Raw genomic sequence first — 22,997 nt, forward strand, 5'->3', positions numbered from 1 at the left:
CAATTACATGACCAAAGTTTACACTGTCCTTGGAGCATGTAATTAGATTCTCTGTGCTTGATTTTTACTGTATTGTATAGATTTCCTGCCAATACAGTGCACATTTGCACCTTGTGTACTTTGCTTTAGTAGAAATTAATTGTGTAAGTTGTAACTTGATTATTCTACTTACTTTTTGGCTCATTTTCCATAATTGTTTTTATAAAGCTGGCTATTTCATTTATTAAAAATGTATTTATATAATTTTGAAGTTGTCGTTTTTTTTTGCCTAAACCTAAAGAAGCCTTTTTGCTCGTGTTTAAAACGTGACGTTTCATTAAGTTTTACAACGTGTTTCACTTAGTAGGTGTAGTAGGCCCCTAATGGCCATCAATGGTGCTTATTGCGACTGATAACGCCTGTTTAATGGCCTGATAACAGTCGAATCGGGTGGTTTTTGGGTGTTTTTACTCAAACTGAATGATTGATCCTCTGTGAGCTAAAACATATTCATGACACTTTATTTAACTTTTTCAAAATAAACTCAGATAAATACAGAGCTACGAAGTCAGCTTAAAAGTGAGTTGTAGTTCTTGTAAATTGCCAATTTAAACCTGCTGCGATAGCGTTTAGGTAAAGGTAAAATCCATACTCGACTCTGTTTCAAATCAAAGCGTTGCAGTCGATATTCAGCGCTCTGTTTGAGTCCAGTAAACGGCTGCTGTTGATGAAGCTGTTTCTGTCAGACGGATCTTGTTGCTGCAGTCACACAAACCTTCTGACATGACGGTGACAACCTCAGTTCTGCGGTTAGTTCTTGTCCTCACACCATCCATCCCTATCCTTACCCTGACGAGAAGCTGGCATATGACAAACCTTTTCTTTTCCTGGTGGATTTTCCCTCCTGCTTCCGTCTGGTCTCTCCCCCGAACAGAAACATGGTTTCACATGACTGGCAACTCCTTCCTGCCCAGGAGTGTACTTTCTCTCAGCATCTGTCAGAAAGCGAACCTCGTTCCGCCGTACGCACACCGTCTACTCTATTCACTAGTTAATTAAGGAAGGTACACTCTGTCGATTGTCACACCCTAGAGCAATTTTCTGGGCTTTTACGGGGTAATTCATGTGTGAAACTCTGCTTTTTTAAAATCAGAAAATATAATAATTTTTTACCCAGACTCAATGTTCCCGTTGTTCTACATTATATCAACAGATTGTGAACAAAATCTCATCAATGGAGTAATGATGGAGTTTTTTATTAATTCACTGCTAGAATATGCATTTCTGTAATTGGATTGCTGTAAAATATGGAAAGGACTACTTTCTACTGAACAAGTAGTCCAAACGCTGTAAGTGTCTACAGCACACAGTGTACTGAAGTTCTTCTTTTTTGTTGTGAAGAAGTACCGGTGAAAGCTGATGACAATTTGGCCTGTGGATTATTCAGGTTAATGGGTACTCTGATGATTCTCGAAAGTCATGTTGTTAATGTGTTGTGAAAAGGACAAACTAAATCCCATTTACCTTCATTGTTTTGGGGTGGAGGCAGAAGCCTCAGAGATATTTAAAGAAATTGTTTGATGTGTTGGGAAATACGCTTAGTCGCTTTCTTGCTGTGAGTTAATGGGTAAATTCAGTATTTTTCCCATGTTTTGTGTGATTAAGTGATCAATGGGGACAACAATTTCTGAAATTGGTCCAGTATTGAGTGATGACGTTCAAACCAGCAGCCGCGAAACGAAGTGAGCAGCGTCAATGTACCACACTGTTCACTAAAAGTGCTTGTTTTTGCCACTGACAGGCTCAGATTGTTATTATAAGTGTCTGACAACATTATGGAAAAGACCGTACAGAGAAATAAAATATTTTTCTTACCTTTCGCTTGATCCGGTCTGTTTGTCATTGTGTCCAAGTCTCGTTGTGAAATCGGAATATCAGTATACTCTGGCTCAAATAAATACAGCCAGCCGTCAAATTCAAAGACTTCATCCACATTGTGGAAATCATCTAAATATTCAGCCATGACATTGAAAATCTTTTACATAACAGTAAGCTACGCTTTCTGTACTCCAACACAACAAACTCTGCCCAGCTGCCACTCACGTTTCCACCATGGATGTATCACACTATTCCACAGTTGTCTTCTGGCAACACGTCACCTCGCCAGATTTCAGAACTAGACTTCTCTTCGAGCGAGACTCTCTCCATAATATCAGACACTTATAATAACAATCAGAGCCTGTCATGGCAAAAACAAGCCCTTTTAGTGGACGTAAATGATGGTGCCAGCTTGCCCCAATAGCACAACATTGCAGCCTGTGAGCAGCTGCTGTCGACAGCGTTCTCCCTCTAGGCAGCATCTGGCTTGGCTCTGTCCAAAGGTAACCTAATCTGCCTACCAGCAGCTCTAAAGCTGACTAATAACACTTTATAATTGGTTTGTTTAATCGGTACAAAAACCAAAGGGTACTGTGTCCAGCCAATAAATAGTCCAGCAGAGTCAGGCTAGCTGTTTCTCCCTGTTTCCAGTCTTCAACTGCTGGCTGGTAGCTACATATTTACCGTACAGACATGAGAGTGGAATCATATTTTTATCAAACTCAAAAAGTGTGTTTCCCAAAATGTTGAACTATTCCTTTAAACCAAAACTATCTGCATGGATAGATACCACTAAAGCTACAGTAAATAAAAAACATACTTAGTATTTGGGTGAAATAAACCTTTATAGATGTAAATGAAAACAAATTGAAGTCATGCTCTTCTTGTCCTTTGCTCCGTAGTTGCCTGTGCACATCACGGGCTCCTGCGGAAAATTGTGCAACTTAACAACATAACAGTTGAATATTGAATCAATTACCAGAGTCTGGTTAGAGGCGATTAGCATGATGAGAAAACAAGACTAATGCTGGAGTTGCATTTCAAAAGCTGCCGCAGATGGACTGAAGCTTCTAGCTGGAACTGCGTGGGTGGACACTTTGCATGTAGCCGAGTGGCCTCACATTCACAAAATCAGTCACCAAACACTCGCTGCCCCTGGTGTCGTCAGCGTGGAGCTGCGGATTCATGTATCTGTCTCAGCTTTTGGCACTGACTCGCTGCACATTACAGGGGACAGATTGTCATAAAATGTGCCTACCCTGCCTCCCACGTCCATCTTCCAACTGCCTGTTGTCACTCAAGCTCTGAAATGTACTGTGAGCCACGATGACAGGTTGGTGAAGAAGAGTCGGACTAGCATTCACTAGTACCTTTGTGTGGACATAAGGATAAGTGGAGCTGAAGCTATCAGCAGTGAAAAAGATAATTTGCCTCCGCTGCTGTCTTTGAACTTTGAGAATTGAGCTCACTAACGCAGCCTGTCCATCACAGCCCGCTGCCTGTAACATCCCCTCATGAATACTGTCTCATTTAAATGGAGTATTTACACTGAATAAACAGCGTAGTAGGGTATCTATCCTAATGAGGTGCATGTTTGTTTCCCCTTTGTTATTCACATGGGCTATCTTTGGCTCTCACTGTGCCTGTATTCCTCCTGAGCAGTCACAGTGGTCTGCTGTGCAGAGCGCTCTTAGCCTAATACCATCCAGCACTCGGCTTTACAAATGAGGCAGTTACCAAGGATACCAATTCGTCTGTAACATCAGAGCCGTTAGAGTCCGCGCGATGATCCTCTCCAGTCCTCAACTCCTTGTCACTCTGCTTCTCCTCTACTTTACTCACGCCTTCCACTCCTGTGCTTTCATCTCGTTTCTCTCTCGGCGAGCAGAGAAGCACCGCTGAAGGGAAAAAGAGATGAGTGAAAGAGACGTCGTCTCGAGTCGACAAGGATTTATGTTAAGGAGGGTGTATGCTAGGTGGCGGTGTGGATACAAAGTACAGAAGGATAGAGGGAGAAAGCAGACAAAGAGGGAAAGTGACGTTGTTTAGGGAATTGTGCGTAATACGGCTTACTGAGTAATTTGCATCAGGCTTGCAAGTATGAAGCTGTCACATCCTGATCTTCCATTCTGAGCTTAACCTCGCTTTCCATTTTTACATTATAACAGCTGCAATTACATGAAAATTGTACTTCGTCTGCATGCATTAACCATTATGTATAATGGAGTTGAGATCACAGAGGAGGCATTATCATATAGGAGTCAACATGTGCTGCATTTAGGGGAACCCAGTGCTGTTTCGCAGAATAAATTACCTCCTAAAAAGACATTTTACTGTTAACTGTTTGCATAAATCATCACATATGTACTAAAGTAAGTGGCCATTCTGTGTTACTTAACTCAAAAATGTGTTTTGCTTACTGTTATTTCTCCTGGATGTTTGACCTTCACTGTGCAGAACGATGTGCTGAATGTGCTGTATGTGCTTGTTGACGCTAGAAGGCTGTTTTCACATCCATCTGCAGTTTCTCTGTGCTCACCTTAAATCTAAAGTTTAATACGTGTATGTATGAGCATGATTTAGTGACATAACTAGTTTGGCAGCAAGTCATGGTCCAATAGGCCAGTGATTCCCAAACATTTTTTTTTTGGCGACTCACTTTTTAGAAATGACAAACCATTGCGACCCAATTCACAATAGGCCTCATCTATTTTTGCGAGAACGTTCCTGACAGTTTTACCGCCGTTTCCATATCACATATATTATCTTGAATATGTAAACCAGCTATTTAGAAAAGATATACGTTTGATAAATCACCACTTTGTTTTGTGCATATGTGAATGAAAACATATACACGTGTAAAATACTTTATGAATGAGACCAAATAAATGCGTTTAGGTGGAGTTAACAGGCTCTCGTTTCGTTCCTCTCATCAGTAAAACAAACAGAATGAACGCTCGCCTTTCGTATTAGATTCAATGTTATAAGAAGGCTACAATTATCAGAACAATACAAACATTCAGGCTCATTCATGTGGCTCAAAGGTGTACTGCAGATATAAATCTGTAAGAGACGATGGAAGAAATTCTGCAAATTTATTTGACGACCCAAATGAAATTTCCTGCGACCCACCTGTGGGTCCCGACCCAGTCTTTGGGAATGACTGCAAGAAGTGTATACACACCGAGAGCTGACTTTTCAATGAAGCAGGAGACATCTTGTGTCCAGTAGATAAACTTCTGAAAAGAAAAATATTTGCACATTCACAGATTCTGAAGGAGTAGATATAATTTTAAGAATATTTAACACGGTAATTGAACTTTTTCAGACACAAATTATTATTTAGTGTTTTCATATGTCTTAAAGATGTGTGTAGACTGTCCAATAAACATGGTTGTAAACTTCAAATGGATTTGATACAGGGTTAATTTGTCGATTATTTTTCCATTTGATAATTTAATCCAGTCATTCCCAAGCACTTGGTATGTAAACGTATATCTCTTCGAAATGGCTGGTATATCTAGTCAGATGATGGAAAGAAATGGCAGTAAAAACGGTCAGGAACGTTCATTTACGCACAGATTCGCTCTTCTCACGATTTATAGATAAGGCCTATTGTGAATTGGGTCACAATGTTTTTTGTTTTTTTTTAAAAAGTGGGCTTTCCAGAAAATAAATTTGTGAAACACCAGATTTAGACTATAATGTATATAAATAAGTGATAACGATCACAAAATGCCTTTTTGGTCAACATGTTTAATTTGCAATGATAAAAAAACAGCAAATGTTCACATTTAAGAAGCTGAAAACGGAGAATGTTTGTTATTATTTGCATGCTAAATGACTTGAAATTGATCAATTATCAAAACTGTTGTTTACACGGATGATTTCACCACTAATGCTAATACTCCTAACTGCGTCCACAGGTGCTGAATCCGATGGGCTGGGATGCTTTTGGACTTCCAGCTGAAAATGCAGCCATTGAGAGAGGTCTCGACCCTGAGGAGTGGACTAAAAGGTACCTGAAACATCACATCTGTTCTTATGAGCGTTCATTGTTACACATACATCACCTTGACGTTGCTGCTCTGTGCCGTCTCCTCAGTAACATCCAGTCCATGCGAGAGCAGCTGGACAGCCTCGGCCTTTGCTTCAACTGGGACAGGGTGAGTTGGAACTGACGCTTTCAGGTCTGGTTTTGCTCTTGTGTTGCGTCACACCACACAGTGCTGACATGACTGGCTTTTCCTAACAGGAAGTGACCACTTGCCTTCCAGACTACTACAGGTGGACGCAGTATCTGTTCATCAAGCTCTTTGAAGCAGGATTGGCATATCAGAAAGAGGTAGGAACGGCCTTTGGATTAAAGTGCTTATCCTGGTTTTCTTTTGAAAGGAGTAATATGATTGGTTTAGGTTCGAGGTTGCTGACAGTTACAGAAATGATTGAGGCAGCTCACCCGTTACTCTTGGAAGAAAATGAATGAAGTGAAAAGAGGAGAAGCCCTTTGATTATGTTTAATGAAATGAAACGACCTTGAAATAAGCCTTTGGTCTGTCTATTAAATCCAAGCTACTTCCTAAGCTCTGCTTTTTTCTTTTTAACTGCGTGTGTGTGTTCATTTACATTTGTGTGTGTGTGTGTGTGTGTGTGTGTGTGTGTGTGTGTGTGTGTGTGTGTGTTATCCAGGCCGTGGTGAACTGGGACCCTGTTGATCAGACCGTGCTGGCTGATGAGCAGGTGGATGAAAATGGTCGCTCCTGGAGGTCTGGCGCCCTGGTGGAGCAGAAGCTGCTCACACAATGGTTCATCAAGACTACAAACTATGCCAAGGTTCGGCTTTGCTATATGTGTGTGTGTGTGAGCCGTGTATATGTGTGTGTACGTGATAAGTGGCTGGTCTGAATGGCTGGCCAGCAGCTTCATGTGGGCCAAAATGAGCAGCGGACCCCTCTGATAACAATCATGGCTGACACTTCAGCAGCAGCAGCTGCAACGCTGCCTCTCTCATTCTGCAATCAGACCCCTGGACTCCGTCGTTTGTAGCGTCTCCCGACCAAGTAGAGAGAGACCAGTGGAGTCGGGGTAATGCCACCAGGCGGCCTGTCCGGCTGATGAGAAGCCTCCACCTTTTCTCCACAGCACAGGCCTGCTGCAGGGCAAAATCACCTCCCGTGGACTTGTGATACATGAATCACCAACAGGAGAGACGGTTTTATGCATTATACATGCAGAACATGCACGTGCATTGTTAGACATGTAGGTACGGTATGCTAATACACACACTGCACCGAGCGGTCCTCGAGGAGAAAAGTGCTTTCATTTGATGTGGATGTGGAAAGCACTTAACTAGTTTGGCACCCTTGACTTGCAGACAGGGAATATTTAAGCTAGAGTTAATCCTTTTCTAAGTTGAGAAACATTTTGGTAGAATTGTGTGAGTGTCATATTTCTTTCTTTTTTTGGGCTGCGACTAAAGATTATTTTGATTATCGATAAATCTGTCTATTTTTTATCCGAGAAGTTTGGTCAGGGAACTTGCAGAAAATTTTAAAAACGGAATGTCTATTTGCACCCGGTTGAGAATAATCACACAGCAGCTATTCGGCCATTTACACCCGGTAATATTAGTAGTAAAAGTACAAGCAAGGAGCAGGTTGTGGTGGGTGAATGGGTCAAACTCAGAAGACCGGGGTTCGAATCCCGTGAGAAGCGAATTTTTCACTTAGTTGACTTATTATTTTCTGTTTTTTAAATGATTATTTTCAGTTTTCAGTCGCAGTTTGGTTAGGTTTAGGCATCACAACTACATGGTTAAGTTTAGGCAACAAAAGTACTTGGTTAGGTTTATGAAAAAATATACATACAGTACATATACACATACAGTATCTAATGTGTGCCCAGGTGCAAATAACATTGTTGGCTACGGACTACCTGGGTGCTAATAGCATCTGCCTTAAAAAATGCTCATCACAATTTCCTAAAGCCCAAGGTGATATTCTCAAATGTCTTGTTTTGTCCGACCGACAGTCCAAAACCCAAAGACATTCAGTTTACAGGGATATAAAACACAGAAAAGTAGCATAATTGAGAAGCTAAAACCAGAGAAAGATTGACATTTCTGCTTGTAAAAAATTATTTGAATATCAAAATAGTTGCAAATTATTAGTCGATCGACTAATCGATTCGTTGACTAATTGTTTCAGCTCTGTGTGTTTCAAGTCAAACTGATGCCATGAAAAGGAAAGGCAGAGAAAGGTACAGCATAAGCAAGTTTGTGCATGTGGATTTTCATACCGTACTGAAATAAAATAGAAACCGAAGCCTGCCTGGTAGGTGTGAAATCAATTTAAAAAACTTCCTCTATGCTTTAAAAAATGGTCCACAATAATAAATATACATGTGATTTCTTACAAATGGGTTAAAACATGCAAAAACACTAGTTCGTCGTTAATTCCTTCGCCAGTTTTCTCGTTTTGATTAACACGTCAACAGTCAGGCGTCGCCCGGTTCTCGCCGCGGCGCTGAAGTCGCCCATGCTTGCCCGTGTCAGAGGTGTGAGAGGAGGTGGAAGCAGCCCACTGTGACCATGTGTTCCTGCAATTTTCTCTGACGAATAGAGAAGTGGGAAGGAAAGGAAGGAAAGAAGGAAGAGGAAGGTGTTGAGGAAAAGAAGTGAGAAAGGCAGATGGAGCAAAAGGAGGGCCGCGCTGTAATTGGACTGTGATTTCCCGCGTGTGCGTTTCTCTGCTGTGTCGGCCTGTACACGTGTTTGAGTCTGTTAGACAACATTAACTTCAGACAGTATTTACTCAGCAGTCATCTAGCTGTCAGGTTGTTCCACGTTGTACTGAAAGAGTTTCCTCATGAATCATAACCGTATTGTTTGTTCCAGGACACAGATGACTGCATTATTACTAAGATGGATTTTTTTTGGACGTGAAGCGCGTTGGATGCAAAATGATCACGTTTTCAATTTCATGCATAATCACACTTGTTGCACTCTGGCACACATGCCGCCTGCCCATTACCCTGCACTGACATCTAAATGATTCACACACTGAGAGCTCATTGTGTTGTTCAGCTATAATATTGCTCAAATATGAGCTACTAAAGGTGTTTTGTCATTCTGGGCGCTATGGCCAAAATCTATTATCCCGATATACTGTAGGTCATTTCTAGGGCTGTCAATCAATTAAAATATTTGATCACGATTACTCGCATGATTGTCCATGATTAATCACGATTAATCGCAAATTAATCACACATCTGTTTAAAATGTACCTTAAAGGGAGATTTGTCAAGTATTTAATACTCTTATCAACATGGAAGTGGGCAAATATGCTGCTTTATGCAAATGTATGTATATATTTATTATTGGAAATCAATTAACAACACAAAACAATGACAAATATTGTCCAGAAATCCTCACAGGAACTGCATTTAGCATAAACAATATGCTCAAATCATAACATGGCAAACTGCAGCCCAACAGGCAACAACAGCTGTCAGTGTGCTGACTTGACTATGACTTGCCCCAAACTGCATGTGATTATCATAAAGTGGGCATATCTGTAAAGGGGAGACTCGTGGGTACCCATAGAACCTATTTTCATTCACATATCTTGAGGTCAGAGGTCAAGGGGACCCCTTTGAAAATGGCTATGACGTTTTTTTCTCGCTAAAATTTAGCGTACGTTTGGAGCATTATTTAACCACCTTCATGACAAACTAGTATGACATGGTTGGTACCACTGGATTCCTAAGGTTTTCTAGTTTCATATGATGCCAGTATCTTTTCTCTAACTTTAAAATTCAGCCTGCTACAACCTCCAAATCGATTGCGTTAATGCATTAAAGAAATTTGCGCCGTTAAATGAATTTGCGTTAATGCGTTATTATCGCGTGAACTTTGACAGCCCTTGTTGTTTTATATCACGATAATGATATATATCACAATATGGTATGTTTTCTGGTGGGTAAAAATAACCACGCGGTAAATCCCATTTTTGTATACTCTTGTGTGAATTAAATACAAATTAAAAGTACTGCGTATTTTCTCATTTAATAAAGAACGTTACTGTAAAATAAGCATAAACAGTTTCAAGTGAATCTATAGAAAAATGTTGTAAAATTGTTGTAAAACCGCAATCTTCAAATGATATTCCCTCAAAATATGTATATTTATTTGTGTATCCCGATATCTCGATATGTGATTTCATCACGATATGATTCCATTGAAAGACGATAACTTATCATATTGAATTATCGCCCAGACCTACATTTAGGTACATTAACTACAAACATGTGACTTGGAGGTTGCTGGTTCAAATTCCTGAACCATTTGTATTGCTGCATTGTGTAACATTTTTGTCAGAAGTGTACTTGTCTCTTTCTTTGTCTACAATCCTTGGTTATTGCCATACCATCCTTTTTTCTCTCAAGCTTTTCTTAGTTGCCATGGAGACTCCTGTCCTTGCTGTACATCTTTCAGTTACTCCCGCTTCTGTGCCAAACTATATTTTCTAATCCAGGAAAGTAGAAACATTTACTGCCTCTCTGTTTAAAGCCATCATTAGTTGTTGTTTTTTTCCTCCGTTGCCGCTGGTAACATCTTTGTTTTGCTGCGTCTCCTCCAAAGAGTCTCTCCGTCATGCTGACACACATTCGCTGGGATTCGTGTCTCTTTTCTGGAGCAAATCCATAACCAACGAACTCCGCGGCCGTGCTGGTGATGACTATAGCCAGTGTTTATGTTTGTATTGATATCGCAGTGATGAGGTACTGCAGGCCGAGCAGCACAGTGTGGGGGATTGTGGGTAATAGATTGTGACAGACTGAAAAGGAAATGGAGAGTTCGAACATCTCCGGCCTCAGACCCAGCTGTGGCTTTTTGGCCTGAGCCTCGTTGATATGCATAGCTTCCTTTAATCATGCAGAATAACTGTTGTTGGTGTGTGTGTGTGTGTGTGCACGAGAGAGAGTGTGTGTGTGTATGTGTGCACTTTATAGGCGATTGCTTTGTGATATCAAAGAAAGTAGGGCGAGTGGAGGTCAGGATATTTGAAAATCCCTCTTTGTCTGCATAATGTGACCTGGTCGGCTCTGCTGCTTTGTCAAAAATAAATTGCTTAGGCTTTGAAAGAGGCCCGACTGAGTTGAAGTCAATTGCATTATCCTCGACAGCCACAAACTTATGAGGAACTGCTTGCCCCCCCCTTCAAAAAAATATATTTTTTTCCGCAGTGGAAAGTGAAAATTAGCTCTTTTTAAACTTGTACAAAGTAGTAAACTTGTGTTTGTTTCTGCCTCCAGCCTCTCCTGGACGCCCTGGCAGACCTTCCAGAGTGGTACGGCGTCAAATCCATGCAGGCAAACTGGATCGGAGAGTGCACCGGATGCTACTTCGATTTCAGACTCAAGGTGAATCTTAGCTCCCTTCACCCTTCACACTTTTTATTCATTCATCATTCTCGCTTCCTTTCAATCTCTCAACCTTTTTTTCTCCACCGAGTGTTTCCCTGTGGCTCTCCCTTCCCAGCCTCGCTTTTTCATCTCTTTCTCCCCGAGCACTGATTGCTTGCTTTATTTCGGATTCCTCTGTTTATTTATGTATTTCTATTGGAAATCATGCACCAAAACATAAAAAATCGCCACTCTTGTTGTTCGCGTTCAGCGGGTGCACCCATCTGCAAGTGGCAATTTACCCAAACACATGATGTCACAGATTACTTTCTATTGAGTTTCCTAAAAGCCGTATTTACAGTTCTTCCCACGTCTGTGGTTTGCGCAAAGAGCCCACTGAGAGCCCCATGAGCACCCTTATTAAACCGTTCTCCTTGAAAATGAATCAGAAAAATGGTTACTCAAGTCAGTCCCTTAATTTAAAAAGTCTTCATATTAATAGAGGAAAGAGCGTTAGAGGAAGTGAGAGTGCTTTTGTGTTTTTTCTGTCTGTCTTTATGCATATGGGAGGGGGTTTCTCTGGCAGAATGCATAATTAAAGTGAAGACCAGGGGTCGTTTTTAATTGAATGGCTGCTTGTCTTATATTACATCATCATACATTGTCACAGGGACACTGGTTTATCTCCCCAGGGGGCTGAAGATATGTATTAGTATCTCTTCTAAAACATGACATATACTAATTACCCCAGAACCCCCTAGAATGAGTGTGTCATCTATAAATAATTATAAGATTAAAGACATTGAGTAGCCTCATTATGGATCAAAAAGCTTGATGTTGCATGTGTTGAATTGAGGCTCCAATAGACTATTTGTTAATCATTTATTCTATGACAAATGCTCTTCCCCGGATCCCACAATTGATGTCTTGAAACAGCAACAAGACTACAACCATGCTAGCAGCTCTGTATGGCTGTATGTTCATGGTTAAATATAGAATTTATTCTCATTCTCTCCATAGACAATACTCAGTATACAGGGGGACCAAGTAAACAATAAAATACAAAGACAGTAAAGTGCAATGAATGAAAGTGCCGTCACACATGGATGTGCTTCATGTCCATTAAAAACAAAAGTTCACTTAGACACAACTGTGCTTTGAGCTAAATGCTAAAAAAAACCCCACTATTGTTCAGATTTATTTTTTCCGTAATAATTTATTGGGAGTAACATCAGGTGTACAGAAACATACGAATAGAGCACAAATGTAAATGATTGTTCCTCCATATTTTGATATGTTTCACCCTCCCAACCCTTGTCCATTGCCGGTGCAAAAAGGATGAAGAACAAAAAACAAAGTTAAATTAAATTTAAACAAAGAAAATATGATGAAAAAAGAAATAAAATAATATAAATAATTAAAAAAAAGTACGCATTGACAGTAATGATAATTATAGGAAGAATCCCAGACTACAGATAAAATAGGCTGATAAAATGTACCATGTACAAATGGACAATTTAACTGTTTAATATGTTTTTCTGATATCAAAGAATATATACGTTTTTTTTCTTGTAAATTCAGAGTTTTTTCTTGAAATATTAGCCACTTCCCCCGGCTCCGTAATGTATTTATTTTTATTTTTTCCACCCACATACGCCGTTGTATAAAATGACTGAAAATGTACCCTGTAAAATGTTTAACATACATGGTAGACATCATATTTTAGAATAAACCACTCTGTGTGACGGCCTTAGGAGCCAGAAGGTCCTCATTAAATCGTCTCCAGTGCAGCTGGACGTCAGAGACGTTCCCACATGCTTCTTCTCTTATCTCCCAGGTGAACGGGGAGGAGACGGGGGAGACCCTGTCAGCCTACTGCTCCTCCCCAGAGACGGTGTTCGGAGCGGCTTACCTAGCCGTCCTGCCCTCCCACAGACTGCTGCACGGCAGCAGCTCAGTCCGCTCGGTCCTGGAGAGAGCCTTTCAGCCAGGCAGAGGTGAGCAGCTCCACACTGATCCCAGTCTGTGTTTAGATTTTTCCTTATCAGCAACTAAATTCATTACTTTTTTCAGGGGTAAGATGGCTTACTCCTCTACACCTGCATGCTGTCAGCACTTGAAAAAAGGTTGTGATCCTTAAATGTGTTCTTTATTGAGTGCCTGATTAACAAAAGTGGTGCTATAGTGAACAAAAATCCATTCTCATATGAAGAGGGAACTACATGTTTTTTGGCGTTTCATTAATACTGTCTACATATATTCCATATGGATGCATGTTTGGGACTTTGCTCATGTAAATATGTTTATTTAACCATAATGCTGTCAAGGTATGGATGTAGTCGCCGCAGTGGACTGAGTATATGTTAATTGAGATTCCCTTGAGGTTTTCTCTGCCTCAGTGGTGAATGATTATAATGAGCTACCAGGGGACGCAGCGCCGCCTCTCTCACACCTCCTCCTGCACTCTGCTCTCTCAGACTCCCTCACAGAGGTCACCGCTCACAACCTGTTCACCGGCCACGAGGTTCCCCTGATCATCTCACACAAGGAGGCGTTTGACGGCTATCTGGATACTGTTATAGGTGAGTTATTGGTGTGTATGTGTGTGGCTGGGTTGTAGCAGGTAAGTAAGAAAGTGATTAGTATTCATCTCTGAGCGGATATTAAAGACAGAGGCTGAATACATGAACAAACAAAAACACTTCACGAGGTCCATTGATGAGGTGAATAATCATCCCTTTTTGATTTTACCTAATTAAATCTGCACCAAACATAAATGAGGAGACGTAAATAAAGATGAGAAGCAGGAGAAGTTTTTAGTGGATTTGATTGCTGCCTTAACACTATAGCATTTTGAAAATGGACACTTTTGCTGTATGTCTTTGCTGTATTGTGGAGGCCATAATGATGTGAAACTAGTGGGTGTTTGTCTTTTAGAGAGTGGAGGTGGAACCCAAGGGATTATTAACGATTAGTCCCATCACAGCGTGCTTAGCGTCACATCAGGGAGGTTTTTTCTCTCAAGAGATCGGTTATGTGTGTGCCCATGTTTTTTTTTACTATGCAACATGATGCATGGTGTACATGGTTTTATGCTGCACCTTTGTCTGACAGGTATCCCAGACTGTAGTGAGGAGGATCGGTCTGTGGCCAGAGCTCTGAATCTGAGGTGGACCACCGTGCTGAAAAGTGACGAAGACGGGATGCAAACTCTGATCAACTCTGATGAGGTCCGTACTGTTGATGATGACCACAGCATTGATAAAATGCAAATGACTCATGATTATTAGCTCTTGTTTTTGTCAATATTCTTCTTCTTCCTAGGAAATCTGACTTTCCATACATGAAAATAAACCAAACTTTGCACAGAGGTCCAGTCCTATGCTAAACTTCCTCAACTGGCTTTGTGGGCTAATAGTCCTGATAGTGGCGGAACAGCAAATGCCTAAAGTTTAAAACTTCTTAACAAATCAGCCGTGCGTGCTACAAATTTGCAACTTTCACCAAATTGTAGGTCCAAGTTTGCAGAAATGTTCAGATGCTTCAAACTGGCAGGAATTCCGAAATCCATCATTCTGTTTTTCTCAAAAACTGGAAAACTAATTAAACATTTCTCCTCCCACATTTTTGGCTCAATTGACACCAAACTTGAATCTTCAGACTGTCCAGCCAGATTTGATTTTCTCTCTATGTTCTCTCTATTTTTGTCTCGAAAACTGAATTTTTGACACTAGTTTGAAATCTGCCTTTACATGCAACTCTATAGTCACTATAGCATAGATACTGACTTTCCCTTGGTGTTTGAGGTTGTGAGTTCGAGGCCCGGTTGAGGTGGAGTGAACATGCTAATGCCTTAAATGTTTAATGATAATGGACCCTCCTGTATTCTTCTTCTTCTTCTTCTTCTTCTTCTTCTTCTTCTTCTTCTTCTTCTTCTTCTTCTTCTTCTTCGACTTCTTCTTCTTCGACTTCTTCAACATTGCCGGCCCCGACTCACAGCTGCACATAGCTATAATTAAACTATGATTTTGCCCCATAAGTCTAGTACATGTTCTCCCTTTTAACCTTTATAGAAAATTGAAAATTGAACGCTCTTTTGTCTTTTTTCTTTCTGTAGTTCTCAGGCTTCTCAAGAGAGCAGGCGTTTGACTCCATTACCCAGAAGGCCAGAGGGCAGAAGATTGGCGGCCACCTTACCAGCTCCAAGCTCAGGGACTGGTTGATATCAAGACAGCGGTACTGGGGCACACCCATCCCCGTGGTGCATTGTGGGTCTTGTGGTCCAGTTGCCGTCCCTGAGGAAGAGTTGCCAGTCACATTACCAAAGATGCCGTCTCTCAAAGGAAAGGGTGCGTCGCCGCTGGAGGCTGCTCATGACTGGGTCAACTGCAAGTGTCCCAGGTGAGAACACTGAGATGTTTTATTTAAATGTTTTATTTTCAACATGGTAAGGTGACAGATGTATCTGACCACAACGCATAGGCATATGCATGCTTATGACAACTGGTCACAAGAATACACTCCTTAATTTTATGGGGTCAAAGGCCAAAAAGATTGTGAACCCCTGACTTAAACAAGTGATTTTGACATGAAGAATTTGAAAAGTCTTGTCAAAGTGAATGTGGGAATCCTTTAAATATCTTTTTATACTTATAACCATTTGCCCAGTAAGCAAACCACCCTGCTGAAGCACCCTTGAGCAAGTCACTGAGCCACCGCCTGTAGCACTGCATCATTAGCAGACCAGTGTGATATTGTAAATAGGATGCAGAAAGGGTGGATGGACATGTTATTTCTTTTTGACACGACACAAGCGATCTGGGAAATGATCCTGTCCATTATGGTGTTTGTGGAGTGAGAATTGAATTATGTGTAAACCCTCTCCGGTGACAAACCTCTCCTCTTTAACTTCCTATATTTCCTCGGGGGACCAGTACCGACTAAATGAGCCCGCTGTCAGCGCAGGCTGAGAGGATTGACAGCTTTACAGGAACACAGAGCATCGAGAGCGAGCCTGTGAATTGTGTGATTAATAATTTTCCTCTGATGGGGTTGTGTAATGAGTGGCATCTGTGACAGGAGCAGCATGAGATGATGATGGAGGGTTACGTAAGCCAGCTGTGCCTCGTGAGACACACACAAATACTGCACATGCAAGCACACACATTAACCTCTTGTACACAGGCGTAATTACACACACACACACACACACACACACACACACACACAGCGAGTCATCTCAGTGAACGTGTTTGAAAAGGTTTGAGAATGCCTACTCAGCCAGCGTCTCCCGAGTCCCTCGCTGACATGGGAATTCCTCTGTGAATGAGACTAATCACCGTCATGGCACCATGTTGATTAAAACAATGGCCCACTCAGTCGCAGATGGCACAAGTCATCAGATTGTGTTCAGTCACTTCCACAAAGCTTCTATAATTCCTCCCCATCAGCAGTGATTGATGGCTATAATCGTCAAGACGGCGTTATCGCCTCTCTTCCCATCTCCCCTCCGTTGTTAAGTGTCTGTGGAAATTTGTTCCCTTCACTCGTCGACCATGTCCAATTAAAGTTTGAGTGGAACACAGTCGAGCAGGGTGGTGAGAGATGGGCGGCAGAAGTGCAGTTTTATTTGTCCTTGAAGAAGTCATTTCCTGGGCGTTCGTCTCGTCTCCGACCCCACTGCGGCGCTGCAAATTGGCCTGCCAACTGAACCCTTGCCTCGGCTTAGCCCGGCCGGGAAGGTGTGCATGCAAGCGTGTGTTGTTCCACGAATTCACAGGTAAAAAAAGAGAGACCACCTAGTTAGCACAGCACACATTCACAGACTCACAGCAGCAGATGGAGGGCTATTTTCCATGGGAGGAGAGCCTTTGTGGAGTGGGCAGCTGCCTCTCTTGCCTCATCTGTTTGAGAGCCTTTTGGCTCTTTCTGGCTCATCCTGCAAACACACACTCACACTTTACACACCCGTACATACAGGTTGCTTCAGATTTAATCACCTACTGTTGATGTTTGGCTCCTTTCATGGCTTAGAGAAGGGCCATCTCCAGAGAGAGTACCTCTGTGTGTTGTCTAGGACTGTGTGTTGGCAATAATCTGGTGATGCGATACGTGTCATGATACCGGGGTAACGATTCAATATATTGCGATACTGTAAGCAAGGCGATATATTAGGATTTTTTTTTTATCTAATTTTAGGAAGATTGTCATAGTATAAAGAACACACCAGAAACACGGCATTTTAGAATAGGCAAAAATAACACATTTGTACTGCATGCTAAAAACTGCATTATCTCACAGTCGGTATGTTTTTCCTTCCCAAAATTTGGCGTAAATTTGGATCGTTATTTAACCTCCTTTGCGACAAGCTAGCATGACATGGTTGGTACCAATAGATTCCTTAGGTTTTATATGCTGCCAGTATCTTCACTCTAAACTCAGATTTTTAAGAGGTTAATTAAAAATCCATAATGTTTTGGAGAATCAATAAAGTATCACAACACTTAATATCACTCATGTGTATTGATATTTTCTTACACCCCTAGTGTTGTCTAATCTGATCCTCAGTAGTCTGACTGTCTGTCAAATGACCACAATCTGGCCTCTGATTGGCCGGTGTGGTGTGAGAGAGGAGGTGGCTTGAGCAGATTATTATTTATTTTTTGTACAAAAGTTTCTATTTTTGTATTCTTTTGTGATTGAAAGTACGGCTGGGTTTTTTATCATATGAAATACCACCTGGCTTCCAAATATTAACCTTGCTACACCTTAGCCTTGTTGCTAGGCAACCTACAGCTCATACCTCATCATCACTGCCTTATTATAGACCAGTATGGTAGGTGGTCGAGGGGTGTGTGCCTCTGTTAGTGAGTGTGATATTAAGACATTTGACTGTGAGATGAATGTTTGTGTGAGTCAGAAAGAGAGAGAGAGACATCCCATAAGGTCCAGGAAACGATACCTGCTCTGTTGCACATAGTAAAGCTCAGAGCTTTGCTTCTGTTTATCTCTCTGGGACACTGATTTTTAACTCTATTGAGACTCATTATAAAGGAAAAGGCAGACAACGCTTTCGCCGTTCCATAAAGTGCTTTAAATCCGAACAAAAAGAAAAGCTCTCTTTTTCCCGTGTCTTTGCAAATGTCTTCTACTCCACTGCGAGAGCGATGTTGGCAGACTCGCTTCACGTACCCAAGTGCTGTTTGGCTTGAATAGAAAGGGGCCACGAGGTGGCATTTCCAACACAAACACATGATCATGTGTTGGGCCTGCCAGCTCGTTCCCTGTTAGCACAGCCTGTTTAGTCAGGGCACAGGAACAGAGCGCTGGTGCCAGTCTGGCTTCAGCTGTGCTTCTCTACAGGGACATGACCCCCCACGTCCAGATGGAGCCAGCTTTATACACACACGCACACAAATCACATAATGTGCCATTTTGCATAGCATACAAACAGAGATAATTCATTTGTTTGCATTTTAATTTGCCTGCCTGATATTGATTGTTGTGCCTCTCTGTCAGATGTAAGGGCCCAGCAAGGAGGGAGACCGACACCATGGACACATTTGTGGACTCCGCCTGGTATTACTTCAGATACACAGACCCTCATAACCCACACAGGTATGAACAGCCCTCCTCCCGAGACTTGCAAATGTAAGCTCTTTATTTTTTGCATCTGTTTTCTAACACTGTGACAGATTTTTAGCACAAATTGCACAGTCTTATTTACACTCTCCTCGTTCAAATGAACATGAAAAGAAAGAGAAAGCTGTTTCTCCAGCAGTGGGCGGATAAGCATATCTGTTTTTAGATATTTAAAAAAATAAATTTGTCTCTATGTAATCTCTGTTACGTCAATAGAAACTTGATGTTCTCTCTTGCCTCACACACACACACACACACACACACACACACGCATTGCACTTCCACGTACACACTTTGGTCTATATGCACCATTTGAAAGTTGTTCTCAAACACATAATTATGCTCACTGTAAGATCACCCACTCTCTCCCACTTATTTGTTTCAAACATGCATATACTGCCTGTGTACACTCACACAGTCACACACACACACACACACACACACACACACACACACACCCTTGCCTGGAACTTGCATTCCCTGCCAATAGAGATTATGGAGCTATGGCTGTCACCTGCTGGGATGGCGGCGATACCCTGAGCTCAACAAAAGAGATTAATTTCCCAGTGCCCTGACCTAGCTGTAAAGCTGCTTTAAAAGGAGGGGCACCGCTCTCCCCATCACTTTTCTTAGCGGGACAGATTATGGCACAACAGAAAAAGCAATTACGCTATTTGTGCATTTCAGTTAGCCCGCTGAGCCTTATGTGCACAAGGGGAAACGATGAAAATAGGAGGCAGAAGATGTTGAAAGTAGCAAGCAAGAGGAAGGAAATAGGAGGAGGGTGTTGTGTGAAAGTGTGTGTGTGTGGTTATGTATTATAGTTCCCCGGCCTGATACCAACAAACAGGCTAAATTATTTTCAGCCTTGTGAGTTCATAACTTTTTTCCCCCGGTTCAATTATCCGCTGACGCCATCAGCCAGAGAGGCAGAGAAGAGTGGAGGAGAGTAATGACTGGTGTGAAATGTGACACACAGAGATAGCAGACTGCCCTGAAAAGCATCATTAGGTGGAATCTCTGCCTCTGCTGACCACCACGCCGGGCAGGCTAACCACATGCAGCTCGAAATCTGAAAGAAACGGCCCAGTCTCAGTTCATCTTTGATGGATTTTTCTCCACAAATACTTGACTGTTAACATGAGAAGCTGAGTTCAGAGGAAGTCTTCTGAGCCGAATTTTAAAACGAATAATAACTTGACCACATTTTTTTCTTTTCGCTGTGAAGCCAGTGAGATAGAGGAAGCTTCAGGATGCTTCTGTTCGCTTCATCCCTGTATACTTGTGTGTCAGATTCAGCCTGCCCCCTAGAGGAAGTGTGTGTGCATGTGTATAAAGCACATAACAACAACGAATGCTATGTAAAAAAATGCATTTCTAAGAACATTTTATAAAGACAAAAGTCTGCTTTGCTACTGTACTATTTGTATTACACTATTGTAATGTATTATTTGTTCATTTCACTCTTTTTTTTATCTTTATCTATTGTGGTGTATTTTGTTATATTTCATTTTCTGGACTTTAATTTGCCTGACTTTATCTGATTATGGTGCTGAAATGTTTAATAAAGATTTGACAGTGTAAAATTCTTTGTAACTTTATTTATATCGCTTTTCAAAACAAAGTTACAAAGAGTTTTACACTGTAAAATCTTTATTAAACATTTTAGCACTATAATCAGATAAAGTCAGGCAAATAAAAGTCCAAAAAATGAAATAGAACAAAATGCACCACAATAGATAAAGATAAAAAAGAGAACAAATAATACATAGTATAACGGTAAAAATAAAACTCCATTAGTAAAAGGTTTATAATCTTAACACCACATAGTGTATATCTAGTAGGGATACAACTAACGATTATTTTCATTTTTGATTAATCTGTTGATTATTTTCTCGATCAGTTGTTTGGTCTATAAAATGTCAGAAAATTGTGAAAAATGTCAATCAGTGTTTCCCAAAGCCCAAGATGACGTCCTCAAATGTCTTGTTTTGTCAACAACTCAAAGATATTCAGTTTACTGTCATAGAGAAGTAAAGAAACCAGAAAATATTCACATTTAAGAAGCTGGAATCAGAGAATTTTGACTTTTGTTTTCTTAAAAAAATACTTATTAATTGATAATCTAAATAGTTAGCGATTCATTTAATAGTTGACAACTAATCGATTAATCATTGCAGCTCTAATATCTAGGTTATCAAAGCTCTTACGTAATCTGTTCTAAACATGTAGTGTCTGTTTCCTGAAAAGAAATAGGTTCTCTGTGAAACAGGAAGTCGTGCATTTGATATTTAGTCGTAGTAGTTGGCACGAGCATTGGTAGTAAGCGCGGATCAATTAGAAAAGAGACAACAACATCTACATAAACTTCATCAACAGAAAATCGAAGGAAGGAAGATGTCACAGTGTTTGACACAGTGTTTTACATTTGATGTCTGGGAAGTGCAGTGCAAAATTAATAAGACTACAGAAATGGCCACTTAAACTAAGCGTCTCCCACATTAAGACGTATTGTTAACATATCTCTTAATACCATAAATTCAGAGACAGCTTCTTCCTCTCCAGGCCTTTTGAGCGTCACCTAGCGGATCACTGGCTACCCGTGGACGTGTACATCGGAGGGAAGGAGCACGCCGTCATGCACTTGTACTACGCTCGCTTCCTCTGTCACTTCTGCAAGGATCAGGGTCTTGTCGCTCACAGGTACAGTACACACAGTGCTCTATCTGCTTTTGCTGTGCACATACGTGTGTGCATGTTAATTAACTCTCTCTTTGTGTCATTCAGGGAGCCTTTTCGGAAGCTGCTGGTTCAGGGTCTGATCAAGGGCCAGACTTTCAAACTGGCGGACAGCGGCCAGTACGTAAAGAGAGAAGAAATAGACTTCACAGGTACACACTACCTGAATCTGCAGGGTGTTTGTCAGTGTGGCACATCTGTAACAGTCGGGAGAGCAGAGGGCTTCCTTTCTTCAAGACAACATTTTGTTTTTTTATCGTAGTATGTAATGTTTTTTTAACGTAGTATGTAGTGACATCAATATCCTACCTCATCCCTTTTGTGCTGCAATCCCTCTCTGTTATGTGATTTATAGATTGTCCTTATTGAGTGACAAGTTAACCTACTCTTGACAAAATTAAAATTACAAGAAATCCTTCGAAGAGACGTAAGAGGTCTCTTACAATTGGCCTCACGCCCAAGGATCTTCAGCTTCTCTCTATTGCTTGGTAACGGGATAATTAGGAGATGCTGATGGCTTTCAGACACTTGATCCTGATGTTATAGACTCAGATTGACTAGGCCTTACATTTTGCTTAAACTTTCTTATGTCTTTTACTAATTATGATGAAACAGGAGCCAGTAGGAAACAATAAAAGTAAAAAAATAAAAACACACAGTGAGATTATAAAATTTGGTTTTATATAAAACGCTTAGAGAGAGTCGTCATTTTGTCTAGCAATATCTGACCCCTAACCTGCCTCTTCTAGATAAGGAGCCGGTGGTGCATGGCGGCGGTGGTCGTGTTGAGGTTACGTGGGAGAAGATGAGCAAGTCTAAACACAACGGTCTGGACCCCCAGGAGGTGGTGCAGCAGTACGGCGTGGACACCGTCCGACTCTACACCCTTTATGCCGCACCACCCGAACAGGACATCCTCTGGAATGTGAAGAGTGAGCAAATTACACCTTATTCATTTATTTATTTATTTATTATTTATTTAAAAAAGGATCCCCATTAGCTGATGCCAATGGCACCAGCTAGTTTTCCTGGGGTCCAAAATCCAGTACATCATATTTATCATATACATACTTTATACAACATCACATTTGTGTTACGCTATGTTCAACTCATATTCACTTTTAACTGCCTTACATTAAAAAAGCGGTCATTAAAATGTTCCAAACATTCATTTAAATCATCTATAATTATTTTTTTTTGCTACAGGATTGACGTATGTAAAGATGGCACGATAAATGATAAATGACTGTCTTTTTTGAGGCATTAGATTTTGGGTGAGGTAACAAGATTTGGCCATCACCTGCTGTTCTAGTGAAATGACTGTGAAAGTCCCTGCATTTAATTTGACTATATAA

At 41.0% G+C, this 22,997-nt stretch overlaps 1 protein-coding gene across 1 annotated transcript in view; it reads left to right on the top strand.

The window, feature by feature from the left end:
• The window catches only part of lars2 (leucyl-tRNA synthetase 2, mitochondrial), a 41,973-nt gene that overhangs the window by 12,822 nt on the left and 6,154 nt on the right, over positions 1 to 22,997 (top strand). Inside the window, exons 4-16 of the mRNA XM_037785435.1 lie at positions 5,784 to 5,875; positions 5,963 to 6,023; positions 6,113 to 6,202; positions 6,547 to 6,690; positions 11,173 to 11,280; positions 13,100 to 13,259; positions 13,740 to 13,844; positions 14,377 to 14,492; positions 15,380 to 15,663; positions 18,781 to 18,879; positions 21,469 to 21,606; positions 21,691 to 21,794; positions 22,392 to 22,574. Coding sequence (XP_037641363.1) covers positions 5,784 to 5,875; positions 5,963 to 6,023; positions 6,113 to 6,202; positions 6,547 to 6,690; positions 11,173 to 11,280; positions 13,100 to 13,259; positions 13,740 to 13,844; positions 14,377 to 14,492; positions 15,380 to 15,663; positions 18,781 to 18,879; positions 21,469 to 21,606; positions 21,691 to 21,794; positions 22,392 to 22,574 — 1,684 coding nt within the window. The remainder of the gene's footprint in view (positions 1 to 5,783; positions 5,876 to 5,962; positions 6,024 to 6,112; positions 6,203 to 6,546; positions 6,691 to 11,172; positions 11,281 to 13,099; positions 13,260 to 13,739; positions 13,845 to 14,376; positions 14,493 to 15,379; positions 15,664 to 18,780; positions 18,880 to 21,468; positions 21,607 to 21,690; positions 21,795 to 22,391; positions 22,575 to 22,997) is intronic.

Source organism: Sebastes umbrosus, chromosome 11 (assembly GCF_015220745.1).
Source record: "Sebastes umbrosus isolate fSebUmb1 chromosome 11, fSebUmb1.pri, whole genome shotgun sequence".
In the NCBI taxonomy this organism is placed as follows: Eukaryota; Metazoa; Chordata; class Actinopteri; order Perciformes; family Sebastidae; genus Sebastes; species Sebastes umbrosus.